This window comes from Oncorhynchus gorbuscha, linkage group LG12 (genome assembly GCF_021184085.1).
Source record: "Oncorhynchus gorbuscha isolate QuinsamMale2020 ecotype Even-year linkage group LG12, OgorEven_v1.0, whole genome shotgun sequence".
Taxonomy (NCBI): Eukaryota; Metazoa; Chordata; class Actinopteri; order Salmoniformes; family Salmonidae; genus Oncorhynchus; species Oncorhynchus gorbuscha.
Window position 1 is genome coordinate 39,274,675 of NC_060184.1, and position 22,555 is coordinate 39,297,229.

Here is a 22,555-nt window from a genome sequence, read left to right on the forward strand (position 1 = left end):
TGTGTCTGTTACTTAGCATTTATTTGGGCTGCAATTTCTGAGGCTGGTAACTCTAATGAACTTATCCTCTGCAGCAGAGGTAACTCTGGGTCTTCCTTTCCTGTGGCGGTCCTCATGAGAGCCAGTTTCATCATAGCGCTTGATGGTTTTTGCGACCGCACTCGATTGACCTACCTTCATGTCTTAAAGTAATGGTGGACTGTCGTTTATCTTTGCTTATTTGAGCTGTTCTTGCCATAATATGGACTTTTTTAAACAAATAGAGCTATCTTCTGTATACCACCCATACCTTGTCACAACACAACTGATTGGCTCAAGCACATTAAGGAAAGAAATTCCACAAATTAACTTTTAGGAAGGGACACCTGTTAATTGAAATGCAATCCAGGTGACTACCTCATGAAGCTGGTTGAGAGAATACCAAGAGTGAGCAAAGCTCAAGGCAATGGGTGGCTACTTTGAAGAATCTCAAATAGAAAATATATTTTTGATTTGTTTTACACTTTTTTGGTTACTACATTATGTGCTATTTCATTCTTCAATGTATAAAATAGTAAAAATAAAGAAAAACCCTTGAATGGGTAGGTGTGTCCAAACTTTTTACTGGTACTGTATATATTTTACAAATAACTGACAGAGTGAAAAGAAGGAAGCCTGTACAGAATAAAAATATTCCAAATCATCCTGTTTGCAACAAGGCACTAAAGTAACACTGCAAAACAATGTGGCAAAGAAATTACATTTATGTCCTGAATACAAAGCATTATGTTTGGGGCAAATCCAACACATCCCTGAGTATCACACTTCATATTTTCAAGCATGGTGGTGGCTGTATCATGCTATGGGTATGCTTGTCATCTGCAAAGACAAGAGAGGTTTAGGATAAAAAGAAACAGAATGGAGATAAGCACAGGAAAAATCCTAGAAGAAAACCTGGTTCAGTCTGCTTTCCACCAGACACTGGGAGACAAATCCACCTTTCAGCAGGACAATAACCTGTAATGCTTGGCCAAATACTGTTCAAAAGTTTGGGTCACTTAGAAATGTCCTTACATGAAATGAGTTGCAAAATGAATAGGAAATATAGTCAAGATGTTGGCAAGGTTATAAATAATGATTTTTAACTGAAATAATAATTGTCCTTCAAACTTTGCGTTCGTCACATAATCCTCCATTTGTAGCAATTACAGCCTTGCAGACCTTTGGCATTCTAGTTGTCGATTTGTTAAGGTCATCTGAAGAGATTTCACCCCCATGCTTCCTGAAGCACCTCCCACAAATTAATTTGGCTTGATGGTCACTTCTTACATACCATACTCCTGCAACAGCTCAATAGGGTTGAGATCCGGTGACTGTGCTGGCCACTCAAATCAAATCAAATTTGATTTGTCACATACACATGTTTAGCAGATGTTAATGCGAGTGTAGCGAAATGCTTGTGCTTCTAGTTCGGACAATGCAGTAATAACCAACAAGTAATCTAACTAACAATTCCAAAACTACTGTCTTATACACACAAGTGTAAGGGGATAAAGAATATGTACATAAAGATATATGAATGAGTGATGGTACAGAGCGGCATAGGCAAGATACAGTAGATGGTATTGAGTGCATTATATACATATGAGATGAGTATGTAAACAAAGTGGCATAGTTAAAGTGGCTAGTGATACATGTATTACATAAAGATGCAGTAGATGATATAGAGTACAGTATATACGTATACATATGAGATGAATAATGTAGGGTATGTAAACATTATATTAGGTAGCTTTGTTTAAAGTGTCTAGTGATATATTTTACATAATTTCCCATCAATTCCCATTATTAAAGTGGCTGGAGTTGAGTCAGTGTGTTGGCAGCAGCCACTCAATGTGAGTGGTGGCTGTTTAACAGTCTGATGGCCTTGAGATAGAAGCTGTTGATCAGTCTCTCGGTCCCAGCTTTGATGCACCTGTACTGACCTCGCCTTCTGGATGATAGCGGGGTGAACAGGCAGTGGCTCGGGTGGTTGTTGTCCTTGATGATCTTTATGGCCTTCCTGTAACATCGGGTGGTGTAGGTGTCCTGGAGGGCAGGTAGTTTGCCCCCGGTGATGCGTTGTGCAGACCTCACTACCCTCTGGAGAGCCTTACGGTTGTGGGCGGAGCAGTTGCCGTACCAGGCGGTGATACAGCCCGCCAGGATGCTCTCGATTGTGCATCTGTAGAAGTTTGTGAGTGCTTTTGGTGACAAGCCGAATTTCTTCAGCCTCCTGAGGTTGAAGAGGCGCTGCTGCGTCTTCTTCACGATGCTGTCTGTGTGGGTGGACCAATTCAGTTTGTCTGTGATGTGTATGTCGAGGAACTTAAAACTTGCTACCCTCTCCACTACTGTTCCATCGATGTGGATAGGGGGATGTTCCCTCTGCTGTTTCCTAAAGTCCACAATCATCTCCTTAGTTTTGTTACTCCATTATAGACAAAATACCAGCTGACTGCTTCTTCCCTAAATAGTTCTTGCATAGTTTGGAGCTGTGCTGTGGATCATTGTCCTGTTGTAGGAGGAAATTGTCTCCAATTAAGTGCCGTCCACAGGGTATGGCATGGCATTGCCAAATTGAGTGATAGCCTTCCTTCTTCAAGATCCATTTTACCCTGTACAAATCTCCCACTTTACCACCACCAAAGCACCCCCAGACCATCACATGACAGATCTTTTCAGCATCTGAAAAGCATCTTTTCATTTTTTATGCATCTCACAAATGTTCCTTTGTACAGTGTCTGTGATCTTTAGCCCATCTTAATTTTTTATTTTTATTAGCCAGTCTGAGATATGGCTTTTTCTTTGCAACTCTGCCTAGAAGGCCAGCATCACGGAGTCGCCTCTTCACTGCTGACGTTGAGACTGGTGTTTTGCGGGTACTATTTAATGAAGCTCCTAGTTGAGGACTTGTGAGGCATCTGTTTCTCAAACTAGACACTCTAATGTACTTGTCCTCTTGCTCAGTTGGGCACCGGCGCCTCCCACTCCTCTTTCTATTCTCGTTAGAGCCAGTTTGCGCTGTTCTGTGAAGGGAGTAGTACACAGTGTTGTATGAGATCTTCAGTTTCTTGGCAATTTCTACCATGGAATAGCCTTCATTTCTCAGAACAAGAATAGACTTGACGAGTTTCAGAAAGAAAGTTTTGTTTCTGGCCATTTTGAGCCTGTAAACGAACCCACAAATGCTGATGCTGCAGATACTCAACTAGTAGAAGGACAGTTTTGTTGCTTCTTTAATCAGAACAACAGTTTTCAGCTGTGCTAACATCATTGCAAAAGGTTTTTCTTATGATCAACTAGCTTTATAAAATGATAAACTTGGATTAGCTAACACAAAGTGCCATTGGAACACAGGAGTGATGGTTGCTGATAATGGGCCTCTGTACGCCTATGTAGATATTCCATAAAAAAATTGTTTCCAGCTACAACAGTCATTTTACAACATTAACAATGTCTACACTGTATTTCTGATCAACTTGATGTTATTTTAATGGACAAAAAAGTTGATTTTCTTTCAAAAACAAGGGCATTTCTAAGTGACCCCAAACTTTTGAACCGCAGCGTATAAACTGGAGTTACTTACCAAGATGACATTGAATGTTCCCGAGTGGCCTGGTTACAGATTTGACTTAAATCTGCTTGATAATCTATAGCAAGACATGAAAATGGCTGTCCAGCAATGATCAACAACCAACTCGACAGAGCTTGAAGAATGTAAAAAAGAATCATGTGTTGTACAACACAGGTTTGCAAGGTTCTTCAGATATTTACCCAGAAAGACTCACAGCTGTAATCACTGCCAAAGGTGATTCTAACATTTATTGACTCAGGGCCTTGAATACTTATCTAATCAATATATTAGTGCTTCATTAGCCATTAATTAAATAAACAATTCTTCCACTTTGACATTACAGAGTATTTTGTGTAGATTGTTGACACTTACAATTAAATCCACTTTGTAACACAACGGATAGTGGAAAAGTCAAGGGCTGTGATTACGTTACGTAGGCACTGTACTACAGACCAGTATATACTCCAGTATATCTACACCACGTGTACATAATGTATCTCAGTCATCACCTGAACACACAACTGAACACAGAGACTCTTTTTTGGGGGGGGTCATAGGTTACAAAGTCTTAGCTAAAAAAAAACACAAATTATTTTCACAAAATGCCTACCTTTTTGATGCTGTTGTCCCTCTCCCTCTCCTCTCCGTCTTTGTTCACACTGTCGCTGACACTGACGCTGGTGCTGAGGCTGTTCTCTTCACTCGGTTCCTCTGATGTACACGTCTTCAAGTCAGGAATCACATCCTTCACGTCACCTAGAGCTACAGATACAGGAACACACTGTTACCCTCCAAACACACGCCGTTCAAAACAGGCCCCCCTGTTTGTGAAGCTTTAAAAGTGAATGTCCTGCAATTCTCCACATTCTGCCACGACTCATGTCACGTTCATATAATATCTGAATGGGGGCACCCTGGAGGTCAGGCCCACTGGGTTCGTGCCTGGTCAGTAATTCAACCATGATTACTAGAAGGTTTAGATAGCTGGCAAGGCTGAAAAAAAATAGCTTACAATCTATAAAACGTTAGCTGACGTGGGCTAATTGAGTGACTGTCAGTGACTGACATAACAAGAGAAATGCTGCTGATGCACTAACACATTTCAAAATTGCACGCTGTGTCTTTCTGCTATCCTAACCAACGGCAAGCTGAGACCCCCGTTGACTTCCTAAGCGGCAGCTTACGTCTACACTCTTAGAAAAGAAGGGTTCCAAAATGGTTCTTCAGCTGTCTCCACAGGAAAAATCCTTTTGGTTCCAGGTAGAACCCCTTTGGGTTCCATGTAAAAAAAAACTCAGTGGAACGGGCTCTACATAGAACCCGAGAGGTTTCTACCTGGAACCAAAAGGATTCTACCTGGAACCAAAAAGGGTTCTTCAAAAGGTTCTCTCCTATGGGGACAGCCGAAGAACCCTTCAGGTTCTAGATAGTACAGGAACAACACAGGTCAAAGAGACACCGACTCATAATTGCCTGAATATCTCAGCATCCAAAGTGACCACACACCAGCACATAAAGGAGAACAGGCATACACACATGTAAATATCTGCACACACACACACACTCACTCACTCACTCACTCACTCACTCACTCACTCACTCACTCACTCACTCACTCACTCACTCACTCACTCACTCACTCACTCACTCACTCACTCACTCACTCACCGTTCTCCACATCTTCCTCTGTCTCTGCTCCTAGTAAGATGGCTGGTGTGTTGGTCTCTCCTGCCTCCATGTGCTTCTTAAAAGACTCTAACTGCTCTGCAGAACACACACACACGCAACAACACAACTCAGCATAGTGTAAGTCAATCCAAAAACAACATGCAGAATGACTCAGTAGTGACATCTGCGTGAAACTAAGGGATACAAAATGAATCTTTGCATGAAGTTAACAGTCATGTGAAAGACGAGACTGTCGCTGTCAACGTACTCTGTTCCACCTCGGGTTTCAAGCGTTTGTTTTTGATGAGGATTTTGCGTTTGAGATCGTTGGGAGAAGGCAAGGGACGACCCGCCTCAACCTGGCAACAACAGCAAACATTACGTTTATTTTGTTGTTGTAAAAAAAAAAAAGACAAGACATTTGCAGTAAATGGTTCATTTTCTGTAGCATGGAAATATGACATCTACATTGTTTACCATGTCCAGTCATCCTCAACTGTCAGACACGGTACAGATACAGATATGGACACTGTAGATAGGAAACAGACAGGTATAGATATATAGTGTGCTAGAAGGTGGACTCACAGGGAATCCCTCAAGGGGATGCCTCAGCAGGTATTCTCCAAAGATCTCCTCACAATAACGAGCCATCTTATACTGCTGGGGTTTACTGAAACACACAGGATTCTGTTGTTGTTGTTGTCGCCATTAAATCAAATGCAATAATAGTTACATGTCATTTCGATCAGATGCACAGGAATGAATGATAACATTGCCATGTGCAAAGTTGTCAAAAAATATTCTGGATCACTACGAAATCCTACCTGCAGTGGTTTTCAAATGACAGGATCACGGGATACTCAGACGTCACAAAGGCAGTTTCCCTGATGGCTGAGATCACATCCTTTATGACGGGAGAAACAACAACATGGGGATTGACGTTGAAAATCGCCCATTGATCCATTACTGATCATTCTCCTTATAAGTCTCTCTGGATGCGAGTGTCTGATCAATAACTACAGTGTAACTTTCGAATGGAGCTGCGATCAGATGCAGTATCAATCTATCAACACAAGAGGGCAGACTTGCCATACGTAATGAACACAACATTCTGACTAACCGTCTCCATTCTTGGAGTGAGTGTGTGTGAATGTGAGTGTGTGCGTGCGTGCATGCATGAGTCTGTGTATGTACCTTGAAGAGGATGTCAGTACACATGGCCTTGCCATGAGTGATGATAGGCTCCTGGTCTTCTCCTTTCCCATCCCAGCAGTCCAGCTCTACACACCTGACACAAATACAAAAACAGTTTACACACACTATATAAAACACACACACACACACACACACACACCCTCTCCACCCCTACCTGCAGCCGGAGAGCAGCACCTGTCTGTACATCTCCACGGAGGACTTCCCTCCGAACTGCCTCCCGTTCAGGTAGGTGTTGTGGGACGAGGCAATGAAGTAGTGGGCCAGCGGCTGTTCCATGTCCTGGTACAGCTCCAGACAGTCCAGGAACACCGGGGCATTCTCATCTGACATCAGGTACCTGCAGAAGCCATCGCTGGACATACGGCCTGGGGGAGAGGAGCAGAGGGGGAGGGGAGATGAGGGGGAGGAGCAGAGGGGAGGGGAGAGGAGGGGGAGGAGCAGAGGGGGAGGGGAGAGGAGAGGAGGGGGAGGAGCAGAGGGGGAGGGGAGAGGAGGGGGAGGAGCAGAGGGGGAGGGGGAGGCGGGAGTAAGCGAGTGTCTAAGAGTGTCTGTTTAACATACACTCTTCAACTTTTTTCCTCAACTCTCACACAACCAACATGTGGGTACATTAGTATGAGGGCGGTGTGCTCTTTTGTTATTCACCAGAAGAGGGCAGCAGTGCTCTTCCCTCTCTCTCTCACTCTCCAGCCATCCCACTCTCTCACCTTTCTTCTTGAGGTCGGGGTCTCTCTCGTACTTCTCGATGATCTGCATGGCTCGTTTTGGGTCGTAGAAGGGGAACAGGATCTCATTGAGCCGCGGGTCGCGCTGGTTCTGGAGAACGCAATGACACAGAATACCGTCTCACTCACAAGCGCACACACACACACGTCACTGCACACTAAGAACATTGTGACCCAGTCCTAACTTGAGAAATGTGCATGGAACTTGAGCTTCTGCGCAGATCTACCCATGAATACTCATGCCTGACTTCGGCAAAACTTCGCAGAAACGCGTTTATGGTTTTAAGCTACTGTCGAGAAACTTGACGTGCACGAGTCATGTGACCAACTGAGTTGAACCCAGGTGTCTTCTGGGTGCCATAAAACTATTTTATCCCGCTGATCTAATTAGCTCGTGAAGCTAACGCCAGTTTTCAGGTCTTACTCAAGGGTTAACTACATATCATGAGCGGGTTGCTTTAACGAACCACCTCTGTTCAATTTCTCAGGTTAGGATCGGGACCATTATGGCAAGAGACAGCAATTAAAACACACACACACACACACACACACACACACACACACACACACACACACACACACACACACACACACACACACACACACACACACACACACACACACACACACACACACACACACACACACACACACACACACACACACACACACACACACACACACACACACACACACAAAATGCGGGTTGACACCTTACACTGACACAGTGACAATGGATATAGTACTATCCGGTACAAACACATCTTTTATTTGTGGGTCTTGACAAGTGACAATGAAAACCAAAAAGCCAGTTACTGGTACAGAGCGACTGCAATGAGGTGGGGAGAAGAGGTGTGTGTGTGTGTGTGTGTGTGTGTGTGTGTGTGTGTGTGTGTGTGTGTGTGTGTGTGTGTGTGTGTGTGTGTGTGTGTGTGTGTGTGTGTGTGTGTGTGTGTTCGTCAGAAGTAGGGAGCTAGCGGGTGTAGTCTTACAAGACGAGACACATGACAACACACACAGAGAAAGAGAAGCAGGCACACGTACAGAAGGTAGAAGTGGAAGCAGGAATGTTTTTCAGCCAAAGCAGAGACAGACAAACAGGCAGCAAGGAACAGGCAAAGATGGCCGAACAGGGAGCCCCTCCCACCCCAGGTCGCCAGGGTTACACAATCAGTCACAAGTATGCGAGGGGGGGGGGCGTGCAGCTTAGAGGGTCAGGATGAAATTGTCCCTAGACAATGATTTAAGGTCAGTCTTGCATTGTTATCCCCCCCAAATGCGAACTGATCCTAGATCTGTGCCTAAGGGCAACTTCTACCCTGTGCCAGGTGAGAGGGGAGGGGGTCAAGCAGTCACACAGTGAAGTTAATGAATGATAAAGAGCTTACTTCATTCAGAAAGCTGACTAACTGGTCTACGTTTAAAAAATCACTTTTGTCCCCATTGCTGCAAAGGAATTCATTAGAAAGAGAAAATGTTAGGATTCTTAAAACCCTCTCAGTCAGTCAGTAACTAGAAAGGGTCAAAATAGAGCACTGTCATGTTACACTTTCATAAGAACATTCTAGAAACATGTTAACATCACCACTGGTCAAACATTTAATAACCGTTGAGTTGATTTAAAAGAAACGTGTTAATGTGTCCCTGATTAAGCAGATTAGGTTGTCCGGGGGTTATTAGTAGAGCAGCTGTAGGCCGTCTAAGAAATTTGATCTCTCAAACAAAGCACCAACAGACATTCAGCATTCAGAGCACTCGACTTTTCCCACATTTTGTTACGTTACAGCCTTGTTCTAAAATGGAGGGGCAAAAAAAGAGAATCCTCATTAATCTACACAAAATACCACATAATGACAAAGCATATAAAACATTTAACATCGTTTGCAAATGTATAAAAAAAAAGTAATATCACATTCAGACCCTTTACTCAGTACTTTGTTGGAGCACTTTTGGCAGCGATTACAGCCTCGAGTCTTCTTGGGTATGAAGCTTGACACACCAGTATTTGGGGACTTTCTCCCATTCTTGTCTGCAGATCCTCTCAAGCTCTGTCAGGTTGGATGGGGAGTGTCACTGCACAGTTATTTTCAGGTCTCTCCAGAGATGTTCGATTGGGTTCTGGCTGGATAACTCCAAGGACATTCAGAGACTTGTCCCGAAGCCACTCCTGCATTGTCTTGGCTGTGTGCTTAGGGTCATTGTCCTGTTGGAAGATGAACCTGTGCCCCACTCAGAGCTCCTGAGAGCTCTGGAGCAGGTTTTCATCAAGGATCTCTCTGTACTTTGCTCTGTTCATCTTTCCCTCAATCCTGACTAGTCTCCCAGTCCCTGCTGCTGAAAAACATTCCCACAGCATGATGCTGCCACCACCATGCTTCACCATAGGGATGGTGCCAGGTTTCCTCCAGACGTAACACTTGGCATACAGGCCAAAGACTTCAATCTTGGTTTCATCAGACCAGAGAATCTTGTTTCTCATGGTCTGAGAGTCCTTTAAGTGCCTTTCGGCAAACTCCAAGTGGGCTGTCAAGTGCCTTTTACTGAGGAGTGGCTTCCGTCTGGCCACTCTACCATAAAGGCCTGATTGGTGGAGTGCAGCAGAGATGGTTGTCCTTCTGGAAGGTTCTCTCATCTCCACAGTGGAACTCTGGAGCTCTGTCAGAGTGACCATCGGGTTCTTGGTCACTGCTCTGACATGCACTGTCAACTGTGGGTGCTTATATAGACCGTGCCTTTCCAAATCATGTCCAATCAACTTGAACTAAAAAAAGCTCAATTTCGAGCCTCATAGCAAAGGGTCTGAATACTTATGTAAATAAGCTTTGTCATTGTGGGTTGTTGTGTGTATATTGATGAGGACATTTTTCTATTTCATCCATTTCAGAATAAGGCTGTAACGTAACAATTTGTTTTTAAAGGAGTCTGAATACTTTCTGAATGCACCGTAGAACAACACTCTCTCCTGTCATTCACATAAACAGTATATACACACTACAGTTATCAACCCATACTGTTACTAAATACCTCTTCACTACAAGTATCACTGCTATACAGATGTATCAATGCTATATAGATGTTGTGCTGTATACGCCTGACCAGTGAGCAAAACTGGTTGAAAACACATATTTACAACCAGTTTTGACGTTGACAAGATGTCTTCTCAACCAGTGTAAGACCTTGCTACTCCTACCCTTACTGTACACTCAGACGTGGCTAGCATTTATGGCGCCGCTAGCTTCCTAGAGTAGCGCAAGGTTAGATCATGGAGAGAGGAGACTACAGCAAGCAGAAGAGGTCTGGGGGAGTGGAGTTGGTGACCACTCACATTTTCTTGAAGAGCTCCTCGATGTCAGTACGAGGGCAGATCTTCTGAGTCAGGGCATAGAAGATGTCGAAGGGGAACGCTGCGTGTTCTATCTCATCGTTCTGAGGGAGAGAACGGTTTACACGTGTTTACACCAGGGGAGGAACAGAGTGGCACACGGTGTACACAGCGGGTGTTCTCACGCCATCATTGTGAAGACGGAAAGGGAGATCCGACGGACAGAATCACAGCAAAAAAAGGGGGAACCGTGCAAAGCATCCTATTTACCTTCCCGCTAGGCAGCCCCAGTTCCTTCAGAGCCTGGAAGATTCCTTTCTCCGTTTTCCCAGACGCAAATGTCCGTGTGATGCTGAAACAGAGCGAGGTCAGCCGTCGTCACAACGCCCATTGGATGAACTCAAATGACTGATAAATGTCACTACCAACCGAAGTGTCTCTTACGTTCTCACTGGGATCTGGCCGTTCACATTGGTCAGAAAGCACATCCTCATCCAACTAAAAAAAGAAAGAAGAGGAGAGACGACACATATTGAGGTGTGTGTGTGTCTTTGGGGGGGGGGGGGGGGGTTCTCTAGTAAAACAAGGAAAATTCAGACAAGTGGGGGGGCATTTAGCCGGTCCCTACAAGGAAAAAGTCAATTTTAGGCTTAGGGGTTAGGTTTAGGGTTACTATTACGGTTAGGAGTTAGGGGTTAAGGGTTCGAGTTAGGTTTAGGGGTTAAGGAAAATAGGCTTTTGAATGGGTGTCTACTCACTGTTTCTTGAGGCAGGTCATAGGACAGACGTTATTGGCTCTGAAATTGTGGATCACTGACCTCAAACCCTCCGTCCACTTCTGCAAACAAACAGAGAAAGAAAGAAAGAAACAAACACAAGCGTTCACACATACATAGACGATATATCCAAAAGTATGTGGACACACCTTCAAATGAGGGGATCCAGCTATTTCATCCACACCCGTTGCTCACAGGTGTATAAAATAGAGCACACAGCCATGCAATCTCCATAGCTAAACAATGGCAGCAGAATGGCCTTACTGAAGAGCTCAGTGACTTTCAACATGGCACAGTCATAGGATGCTACCTTTCCAACAAGTCTGCTCATCAGATTTCTGTCCTGCTAGGGCTGCCTCGGTCAACTTTAAGTGGCGTTTTTGTGAGGTGGAAACATCTAGGAGCAACAACGGCTCAGCCGCAAAGTGGTAGGACACACAAGCTCACAGAACGGGAACGGCGAGTGCTGAAGCGCATATTGTGTAAATATCGTAACACTCACTATTGAGTTCCAAACTGCCTTTGGAAGCACACGTCAGCACAAGAGCTGTTCGTCGGGAGCTTCATGAAATGGGTTTCCATGGCTGAGCAGCCGCACACAAGCCTAAAATCACCATGCGCATTGTATGCTGTTTTTCATGGTTCGGGCTAGGCTTCTTAGTTCCAGTGAAGGGAAATCTTAAAGCTACAACATACAATGACATCATAGACGATTCTGTGCTTTCAATTTTGGGTCAACAGTTTGGGAAGGCCTTTTCCTGCTTCAACATGACAATGGCCCCGTGCACAAAGCGAGGTCCATACAGAAATGGTTTCTAGAGATCGGTTTTGGAAGAACTTGACTGGCCTGCACAGAGCGAGCCAGGCCTTATCGCCAAACTTCAATAATGCTCTTGTGGCTGAATGGAAGCAAGTCCCCACAGCAATGTGCCAACATCTAGTGGAACGACTTCCCACAAGGGTGGCGGCTGTAATAGCAGCAAAGGAGGGACCAACTCCCTCCTTTGGAAGGAAACGTTTGACGAGCAAGTGTCCACATACTTTAGGCCATGTAGTGAACTTACACAATGCACACACACGCGCGTGTCCGGACGTTTACTTACTCACAGCGTATCCGGTTTCACTGTGTCTATGTGTGTGTGTGTTCTCTCCTCGCTCACAGTGTTTGTCTAATTTCCTCTCTCTGTTTCATTTCAAAGCAGCCACGACCAAACAGCAGATGCAGATGTATGCACACAGCCATCCTGCCTGTGTGTGTGTGTGTGTGTGTGTGTAAACACCGTTGATTTCAGATCTCCCTCGCCTCGCTCTCTCTCTTCCTCTCTATAACACATCTTGTCCGGCTCCCATCTCTTTCAACGGACATTACCCTTAATACGTGAGGCAGCGTTGCCGCTTTGTCTCTGGGCTACGTGTGTGCGCATAAAGTGCATTGTTCACAGGCTGTGCTGATGTGAACGACTGTGTCAGCTCTTCAGGTCTGCTGCAACTAACCTGCTGAGTGTGTGAGATGGTGTGTTAGTGTGTGTGTGTGTGTGTTTGGTGTCTGTATATGAGAGAGCAAGAGAACAAGGTAGCATGAATGAGCGTGTGCTAGTGTGTGGGTGTGTGGGTGACCTTCACGTTCAGCTGGTGATGGCAACTCTAGGTAGTTTATTATCATTCATTTGGCATAAACCCCACGTTAACCAACCCCCCCCCCCCGGTATCTCTCGCTCCGTCTCTTATATACGTCTTATCAGGAATCCAACTAGAACAACCACATCAAACAATTCAGCGTCATCTGTTCACTGATACATCGGTTCACTTCTTCAGTAATCAGACAATTAAAAGGTGTCTTCTGCTCCCAGCTGACTGGGAACTCCAATCTTCCCATTTCTTCTAACACATTTCTTCTAACACTAGCCACAGCTTTCCATGTCACCACCAGAGTGCAATGTTTAGCATGATGACCCCTGCAAGGGCTAGCGGGGAAAGAGGGACGAGAGCGAGAGGGACAGAGAGACACCCTGGCTGCGTGACGGCATTACCCTAGCATTGTCTGGATTCACTACCAACATGTGCAACAGTAGGGGTTTGACGGGCTCTGTTAGAGTTGAGTAACGTTATATTCATGTTGTAATAGTGTTGCATGAGCCCTGTGCCAGTTTTAATGGATCAGTCGCAGCGTGTAATGCGGTATGGATGTCGTATGAACGTTGTAACAATGCTGTCATAACATGATGTTAACGTTGTGTATTTACCCGAGCTGTGTCTGGGCTGTCAGCCACCATGTACATGAAGGAGAGGTTGACGAGGTCGGTCCCACTACAGACACAGATGACACATCCCTCCAGCTCCTCCTCTTTCTTCCCCGCTGCCTCGAACGAAGACAGAATCTTAGGGTCCTAGAGAGAGAGGGGAGAGGGAGAGGGAAGAGGGAGAGAGAGGGGGGAGAGGGAGAGGGGAGAGGGAGAGAGAGGGAGAGGGAAGAGGGAGAGAGAGGGAGAGAGAGAGGGAGAGAGAGAGGGGGAAGAGGGAGAGAGAGGGGAGAGAGGGAAGAGGGAGAGGCAGAGGGAGAGGGGGAAGAGGGAGAGCGAGAGGGAGAGGCAGAGAGAGAAGGAGAGGGATACAGTTGAATTCAGAAGTTTACATGCACCTTAGCCAAATACATTTAAACTCAGTTTTTCACAATTCCTGACATTTAATCCTAGTAAAATTCCCTGTCTTAGGTCAGTTAGGATCACCACTTTATTATAAGAATGCCAAATGTCCGAATAATAGTAGAGAGAATGATTTATTTCAGCTTTCATTTCCTTCATCACATTCCCAGTGGGTCAGAAGTTTACATACACTCAATTAGTATTTGGTAGCATTGCCTTTAAATTGTTGAACTTGGGTCAAACATTTCTGAGTCGGGTTGGTAGGCCTCCATGCTTACACATGCTTTTTCAGTTCTGCCCACAAATGTTCTATGGGATTGAGGTCAGGGCTTTGTGATGGCCACTCCAATACCTTGACTTTGTTGTCCTTAAGCCATTTTGCCACAGCTTTGGAAGTATGCTTGGGGTCATTGTCCATTTGGAAGACCCATTTGTGACCAAGCTTTCACTTCCTGACTGACATTCTTGAGATGTTGCTTCAATATATCCACATACTTCTCCATCCTCATGATGCCATCTCGTTTGTGAAGTGCACCAGTCCTTCCTGCAGCAAAGCACCACAACATGATGCTGCCACCCCCATGCTTCACGGTTGGGATGGTGTTCTTCAGCTTGCAAGCCTCCCCCATTTTACTCCAAACATAACGATGGTCATTATGGCCAAACAGTTCTAGTTTTGTTTCATCAGACCAGAGGACATTTCTCCAAAAAGTACACTCTTTGTCCCCATGTGCAGTTGCAAACCGTAGTCTGGCTTTTTCATGGCGGTTTTGGAGCAGTGGCTTCTTCCTTGCTGAGCGGCCTTTCAGGTTATGTCGATATAGGACTCGTTTTACTGTGGATATATAGATACTTTTGTACCTGTTTCCTCCAGCATCTTCACAAGGTCCTTTGCTGTTGTTCTGGGATTTATTTGCACTTTTCATACCAAAGTACGTTCATCTCTAGGAGACAGAACGCGTCTCCTTATGACGCTGCGTGGTTCCATGGTGTTTATACTTGCGTACTATTGTTTGTACAGATGAACATGGTACATGGTACTTCAGGAGTTTGAAAATTGCTCCCAAGGATGAACTGGAGGTCTACAATTTCTTCTCTGAGGTCTTGGCTGATTTATTTTGATATTCCCATGATGTCAAGCAAAGAGGCACTGAGTTTGAAGGTAGGCCTTCAAATACATCCACAGGTATACCTCCAATTGACTCAAATGATGTCAATTAGCCTATTAGAAGCTTCTAAAGCCATGACATTTTCTGGAATTTTCCAAGCTGTTTAAAGGCACAGTCAACTTAGTGTATGTAAACATCTGACCCACTGGAATTGTGATACAGTTAATTATAAGTGAAATAATCTGTCTGTAAACAATTGTTGAAAAAATTACTTGTGTCATGCACAAAGTAGATGTCCTAACCGACTTGCCAAAACTATAGTTTGTTAACAAGAAATTTGTGGAGTGGTTTAAAAACGAGTTTTAATGACTCCAACCTAAGTGTATGTAAACTTCCGACCTCAACTGTACGTATTAAAGACCAAACAGAATCTTATCAAGTCATTTCAAAACGTGACATTCTTTGAACCATTTCATCCGTCTCAGACAGAAAGTTAGATAACTTTCCTATGTAACATTTATTAGTTGAGGATTCCCCTTCTTGCGTTATCCTTTGAACTATCGAGAACAAGCAGAATAACTGTTGTGTGATTGAATCAGTTGGAAAGCAACAGACGATTCATTCTGCAAAGCCAGCCTCTGTTCATTAAAGCGAATACAGCCAAATAGCCTCAACGTGATTCTTCTTTCTTTGTTCATCGAGTTAGCGGCGATAGCTGTGCGATTGTGTAATCGTGTTAGCAATCCGACCGAGATCAGCCATGAGATGAGTTGCTCTTTTGTCTGTTGTTTACCAAGAAGAACGCCTAACCTTACCAAACACAGACAGGGAGGGGGGAGGGACACAGCCTTACACACACCACACGTACGCCATGCACAGACGCAGTCGCATACACTGTCTCAGACGTAGAGGACCTCCCGCTCTGTCAACAATACACACGCTACCTTGTGATCCGTGCACTGATCCGTGCACACACACCAACGAGTCTTTTCAGATGTTTGAGTATTTGCACACCTTTATTATAGTCAGGCATCCGTATTGGTACTCCCTCAGGACCCCAGGGCCTTCCCTAATTCATGTCGCTCGCATGATGCCAAACATTACACTGCAGCAGGACACGACCACAGAATTATTGAGGGAGTCCATATGTAATAGAAGGAGTAGCTGTGTGTGTGTGTGTGTGTGTGTGTGTGTGTGTGTGTGTGTGTGTGTGTGTGTGTGTGTGTGTGTGTGTGTGTGTGTGTGTGTGTGTGTGTGTGTGTGTGTGTGTGTGTGTGTGTGTGTGTGTGTGTGTGTGTGTGTGTGTGTGTGCGCGTGTGTGTGTGCACATTTTACTATACTTGTGAGTACCAGAAAGTCTTCACAAGAATAGTAAACCAACACAAATTCTTAGAAGTGAGGTTAGGTTTGGGGTTAGATTTAGGGTTAGGGGTTAAGTTTAAGGTTAAGGTTAGGAGTTGGTGTTTATGGTTAAGGTTAGGGTTAGGGAAAGTTGGATTTTGAATGGGAATCAATTGTCTTCACAAGTATAGTTAAACATAGTTGTGTTTTTGTGTGCGAGTGTTGTGTGTGTGTGTGTGTGTGTGTGTGTGTGTGTGTGTGTGTGTGTGTGTGTGTGTGTGTGTGTGTGTGTGTGTGTGTGTGTGTGTGTGTGTGTGTGTGTGTGTGTGTGTGTGTGTGTGTGTGTGTGTGTGTGTGTGTGTGTGTGTGTGTGTGTGTGTGATCAGCCCTGGTGTTCATGAAAGGAATACTCTGTGGTTAATGTTTGCTGTATTTTCATGAAGTCCCTTCTGTTTAAAGAAAGCAGAAAAACACGTTCAGGGACACGGAACAGCCAATTAGCCTAAAATGCATTTGTTTCCATCAAAGAGTGTTCAATAGCTTTTTTTGTCTGTTGGAAATCATTGTTTTATTGAGGCAACTAACTCACAAACTACATTGTAAAAGGCATTGTTACAGTATCCCTCGCAGATAAGAAACAACATCCAAGGCTAAATAACTCACTTTAGATACAAACCTGGAGGGTTAGAATCAGTATGACATATTTCATGTCGTTTGAACGTACAGGTCATTGCCAAGATAAAGTAAAACACTTGGGTAAAAAGAGTGTAGAATCTTGTAGAATCTATGCCAAGGCACATTGAAGCTGCAGTGGGCCCAATACCTTATTAAGACACTATGTTGATGTTTCCTTTATTTCGCCAGTTACCTGTAGCTGTACCTGGTCTAAGATATGAAGGGCAACGAGCAGCAGGCTATATTTCACCAACTACCCTCAGCTTTCACTGCTCCAACTCAATCAATAGTGTATTAACGGTGGTGGGAACAATGGAACAAGTGACTAACTCTCTTCTGTTCTGTTCTGTTGCCTTGGCCACGTCAAGTACCACTGCCCTTAGTCACGCTACCGTCACCCCAATTATGACTTGGCCCTGTGGCTGGAACGGTAAAGTCGTGAGGGCGAGGAGATGGATGGAGAGGAGCGGGTGAGAAGGGTATTTGAAAGATGGATGGAGGAAGGTAGGGACTAACGGAGGAAACTGGGTTTTAAAAGGTGCTCACCCTTGGCACGGCTCCGACTCGAATACTGTTGATCAGAGAACATTCTAGAACCTGGCCCTCCTGTAGAGAGAGAGAGAGAGAGAAAGAGAGAGAGACAGAGGGAGTAAAATTGATCTTGTCAATGCCAAACAAAAAAAGACAAATTCCATCCCACTCCCCAAACCTCACCTAGCTTAGTTGGATTACAGTAACGTCCTGCCTGTCTGCCCCAGAAGCTCCATAGACATATGGTATGCTGCTAGTGGCCAGTTACGGCTGTTTGAAATGACATCTGCCTACATGCCCCCATGTCGCAGCGATAAATACAATAACCCAGAGAGAGACAGAGAGCGAGACAGTAATACGATCAGCGTGGAGGAATATCCTGCTATCCTCTTACACAACGGATGAATCCCAACAGTATGACGGATAACAAAGCCCTTCCTCTCCAACCAGCATTACCTTCTAACATGAGCAGCCAACCCCTCCTCATTGACAGAATCAGGTGTGTTACAGCAGGGTTGGAACAAAAGAACACTCAGGAGTAGGGTACAGGCCACCCCTGCTTTATGTGTTGTTGCTGAAGTGTTTGATGAATGCTAAAGTCCATTTTCAGCGAGGATATGGGCCTCTCTCTCCTCTATGGGGAGGGTTCATTTGATGCAACCGTCTCAGAGTCACCTTGGCTAAGTCAAGTTCTGTCTCAAGCAGTTCCTTTCGTCCATGCGCATTGAGTTGACTGACTTGCAAGAACGTACCATTGGAAAAGGAGACTGCAGTCGAATCGCCTATAAGCCATCAGAGACGGCATTCTATCCTCTTGACTTTTTCATACAGGAGTATCCTATGCTGAATAGCTTTCAGTCTTTCCTGTTCCCTCTCTGAATAAAGTCCATTCTATACCATTGTCTTTCTTTACCCTCTCTGAATAAAGTCCATGCTATACCATTGTCTGTCTTTTCCCTCTCTGAATAAAGTCCATTCTATACCATTGTCTGTCTTTTCCCTCTCTGAATTAAGTCCATTCTATACCATTGTCTTTCTTTACCCTCTCTGAATAAAGTCCATTCTATACCATTGTCTTTCTTTTCCCTCTCTGCATAAAGTCCATTCTATACCATTGTCTGTCTTTTCCCTCTCTGAATAAAGTCCATTCTATACCATTGTCTTTCTTTACCCTCTCTGAATAAAGTCCATTCTATACCATTGTCTTTCTTTTCCCTCTCTGCATAAAGTCCATTCTATACCATTGTCTGTCTTTTCCCTCTCTGAATAAAGTCCATTCTATACCATTGTCTGTCTTTTCCCTCTCTGCATAAAGTCCATTCTATACCATTGTCTGTCTTTTCCCTCTCTGAATAAAGTCCATGCTATACCATTGTCTGTCTTTTCCCTCTCTGAATACAGTCCATTCTATACCATTGTCTGTCTTTTCCCTCTCTGAATAAAGTCCATTCTATACCATGGTCTTTCTTTACCCTCTCTGAATAAAGTCCATTCTATACCACTGTCTGTCTTTTCCCTCTCTGCATAAAGTCCATTCTATACCATTGTCTGTCTTTTCCCTCTCTGAATAAAGTCCATTCTATACCATTGTCTGTCTTTTCCCTCTCTGAATAAAGTCATTCTATACCATTGTCTTTCTTTACCCTCTCTGAATAAAGTCCATTCTATACCATTGTCTTTCTTTACCCTCTCTGAATAAAGTCCATTCTATACCATTGTCTTTCTTTACCCTCTCTGAATAAAGTTTGGCAGAAGCTTCAGTGACGAAGACTGCTCAACTCTCTGACCCAACAGAACACTTATGGAAGATTCTGGAGCGGCGCCTAAGGCACCGTTTCCCCCCCGCCATCAACAAAACACCAAATGATTGAATTTCTCATGGAAAAATGGTGTCACATCCCTCCAATAGAGTTCAAGACACTTGTAGAATCTATGCCAAGGCACATTGAAGCTGTTCTGGTGGCACAACTCCTTAGCAAGTTGCTGTTTTCATTTATTTTGGCAGTTACCTGTAGCTGTACCTAGTCTAAGATATTAAGGGCAATGAGCAGCAAGCAGCAGGCTATATTTCACCAACTACCCTCAGCTTTCACTGCTCCAGCCCTTGAAACTCAATCAATAGTGTATTAACGGTGGTGGGAACAATGGAACAAGTGACTAACTCTCGTCTCCTCTGTTACCTTGGCCACTTCAAGTACCACTGCCCTTAGTCACGCTACCGTCACCCCAATTATGACTTGGCCCTGTGGCTGCAACGGTAAAGTCGTGAGGGTCGAGGAGATGGATGTCTTTCTTTTCTCTCTCTGAATACACTCAGAGCACAAAAGACAGGGCACTGAGTAAGAGGATGAGAACGAAGCCTTTTTATATACACAGATCTGGTTGAGAGACTGTACCTTTCCGTCGCTTTTCCACGTGATGAAGAAGCCAAACTCGTCCACTTTGACCAGACAGTTGGGCTCAAACAGAAACGGGTCCTGCGAGAAGACAGAAGCATTTTGAATTCGAGAGCCAATCAGAGGTTTCATTTGATGTGCGAGGACATTACACACCCACTCCCGTTACCTCGCTAGTACACACACGACTTACGCCACAAGATAAACAGCAAGCATCGATAATTCATTTTTAAAGATGTAACACACACACACACACACACACACACACACACACACACACACACACACACACACACACACACACACACACACACACACACACACACACACACACACACACACACACACACACACACACACACACACACACACACACACACACACACACACACGTGCAAGGAGAACACACACCTACACCCTGTGTGTGCAGGACAGGAGGACATAACGCTAGGACAAAGACAAAACACATATAAATGTGAAGGTCATGAACTGTCGAATGCAAACGGTGTCTTGGTAACCCCACACACCAACCGACGGCTACCTTGGTGACCGGACATACCCTGAATAACGTGGCAGGCAACACTCACTGGCCTCCTGGATATATGATAAAAGATCAATTATCCTGGCTAAATCTAGTCTTCCACTTCCTGTTACACGTTTACTGTGACATTGGAGACTTTCTAATAAACCGTTGCGTCAGAGCAAGCGTCGGAAGGTATAACTTCTTTCGAGAAATAGTTCCTCGCCTACTAATTCAATCCCCTAATTTAAAGGATAGAGTTGTGGTTTATTTACGGTCTACTTAATGTGCTAAACCTCCCAGTTCCAAATTCATGAGGCGGTTATTTGTCAAACAGCCAGGTTTGCTTCAGGCGCTGGGGGGGCAGCAGTCTGTCAGCGGGCCAGACGGCGAGGCTCATAAGGTGGGGAGGGAGATAAATATAGTCCCAGGCTCTGACTGGAGGCCTTGTGTGTGTGTGTGTTTGCTGTGTGAAAGCGAGAGAGACCCGAGAGGGAGTAAGTATGGGGTGGGCTGGCAACAGAGTAACAGCAAAGTCATTTGGATTACATTCCCGTAGTCCGTCCATTTGTCTGCCGCATTCTGAGTGAGCGCCCACGTGTGTGTAAGAGAGAGACCGAGTAGAGGGTCGTTACAGAGCTAAAGGAAACAGTGAGTGACAACACTGCAGCATGTGTTGTTTCAGTGAGATTATGGTAAGCCTTCAGTTCAATCAATCAATCAATCAAATGTATTTCATAAATCCCTTTTTAAATCGGCAGATGTCACAAAGTGCTGTACAGAAACCCAGCCTAGAATCCCCAAAGAGCAAGCAATGCAGAAGCACAGTGGCTTGGGAAAAGTCCCTAGAAAGGCGGGGGCCTAGGAAGAAACTTAGAGAGGCACATGTGCTGCTCGACACCAGAAATATGGCTGTTAGTTCATGCATATACTGTGCCAGCGCTGTCCGAATTAGGGGAGGGTTTGGCCTGGGTAGGCCGTCATTTTAAATAAGAATTTGTTCTTAACTGACTAGCCTAGTTAAATAAAACGTTAAATAAATCAGATCCCAGCCTTATAACTAACAGTCCTGACATTCAGTGACATTGGAAATCAACAAAAATCCAGCTTGGTGTAAACTGAGCTTCAGTTGTATTCGCCTTGTAAAGACATATTTTATAGATAGTATCTACAATATTAGGCTGGGTACTTCTTCATTCTAAGATGTAACCTGGCTGGAATGGCCAACCCCCCCCCCAACACACACTCCTTGGATGGTGTGGGGCAGGGAGTGCATGTGGGAGTCATATATTTGGCTGCATTGATAAGAGAGGGTGACCCCTGCTTGTCTGACTCACCACTCTCATAAGTACATTCCTCTCTCAGCGTGCAGTGGAGCTCTGCTAGATGTGTGTGTGTGTGTGTGTGTGTGTGTGTGTGTGTGTGTGTGTGTGTGTGTGTGTGTGTGTGTGTGTGTGTGTGTGTGTGTGTGTGTGTGTGTGTGTGTGTGTGTGTGTGTGTGTGTGTGTGTGTGTGTGTGTGTGTGTGTGTGTGTGTGTGTGTCTTAAGTACAGGGCTTGACATTAACTTTTTTAGCCATTTATCCTTTGGACAAGTAGGACTGATGTTTTACCTGTCCAAAAGCTAAAGTCACTTGTCCCAAAAAAATAAAAAATAAATAAAGTTTATAACACCATGTTTATAACACCATGTTTACCTCATTGTATGACTCAAGGAACCACTTTACAAAATAAAATGCATTACAATCTTTTTTGACCATAGAGAATCAGACAACAAATGTAGGCTACACTCTGCCTGTTGACTTCCTGTCTCAAAATACAACACTGCCCCTTTTAAGGCTCTCATGGAGGATGGTTGGTCACGCTCGGTAGCCTACAAAATATCAAAGAATTACAATTAGAACCAAATACTTAACCAAATAAATACCCCCAGGACTCGAAATGAAGGGCGATGACAAAATATGTATACGGTTCAAAACAGCCTCTGGGACAGTTCTGGGACTACAGATCCAAAAGCTTTAAAATGTTGACGTTTTATTTC

At 44.4% G+C, this 22,555-nt stretch overlaps 1 protein-coding gene across 6 annotated transcripts in view; it reads right to left on the reverse strand.

The window, feature by feature from the left end:
* Positions 1-22,555, reverse strand: part of LOC123990995 (1-phosphatidylinositol 4,5-bisphosphate phosphodiesterase beta-4-like) — a 176,327-nt gene that overhangs the window by 29,968 nt on the left and 123,804 nt on the right. For all 6 annotated transcript variants that reach the window (XM_046292085.1, XM_046292082.1, XM_046292080.1 and 3 more), the window contains 16 exons: positions 19,996-20,076; positions 17,615-17,674; positions 13,545-13,688; positions 11,284-11,363; positions 10,970-11,023; positions 10,796-10,877; positions 10,529-10,629; positions 8,592-8,649; positions 7,186-7,294; positions 6,633-6,843; positions 6,458-6,551; positions 6,088-6,167; positions 5,849-5,933; positions 5,532-5,622; positions 5,264-5,359; positions 4,206-4,357 (listed from right to left, as the gene is read on the reverse strand). In XM_046292085.1, the coding sequence (XP_046148041.1) occupies positions 4,206-4,357; positions 5,264-5,359; positions 5,532-5,622; positions 5,849-5,933; positions 6,088-6,167; positions 6,458-6,551; positions 6,633-6,843; positions 7,186-7,294; positions 8,592-8,649; positions 10,529-10,629; positions 10,796-10,877; positions 10,970-11,023; positions 11,284-11,363; positions 13,545-13,688; positions 17,615-17,674; positions 19,996-20,076 (1,578 nt within the window). The remainder of the gene's footprint in view (positions 1-4,205; positions 4,358-5,263; positions 5,360-5,531; positions 5,623-5,848; positions 5,934-6,087; positions 6,168-6,457; positions 6,552-6,632; positions 6,844-7,185; positions 7,295-8,591; positions 8,650-10,528; positions 10,630-10,795; positions 10,878-10,969; positions 11,024-11,283; positions 11,364-13,544; positions 13,689-17,614; positions 17,675-19,995; positions 20,077-22,555) is intronic.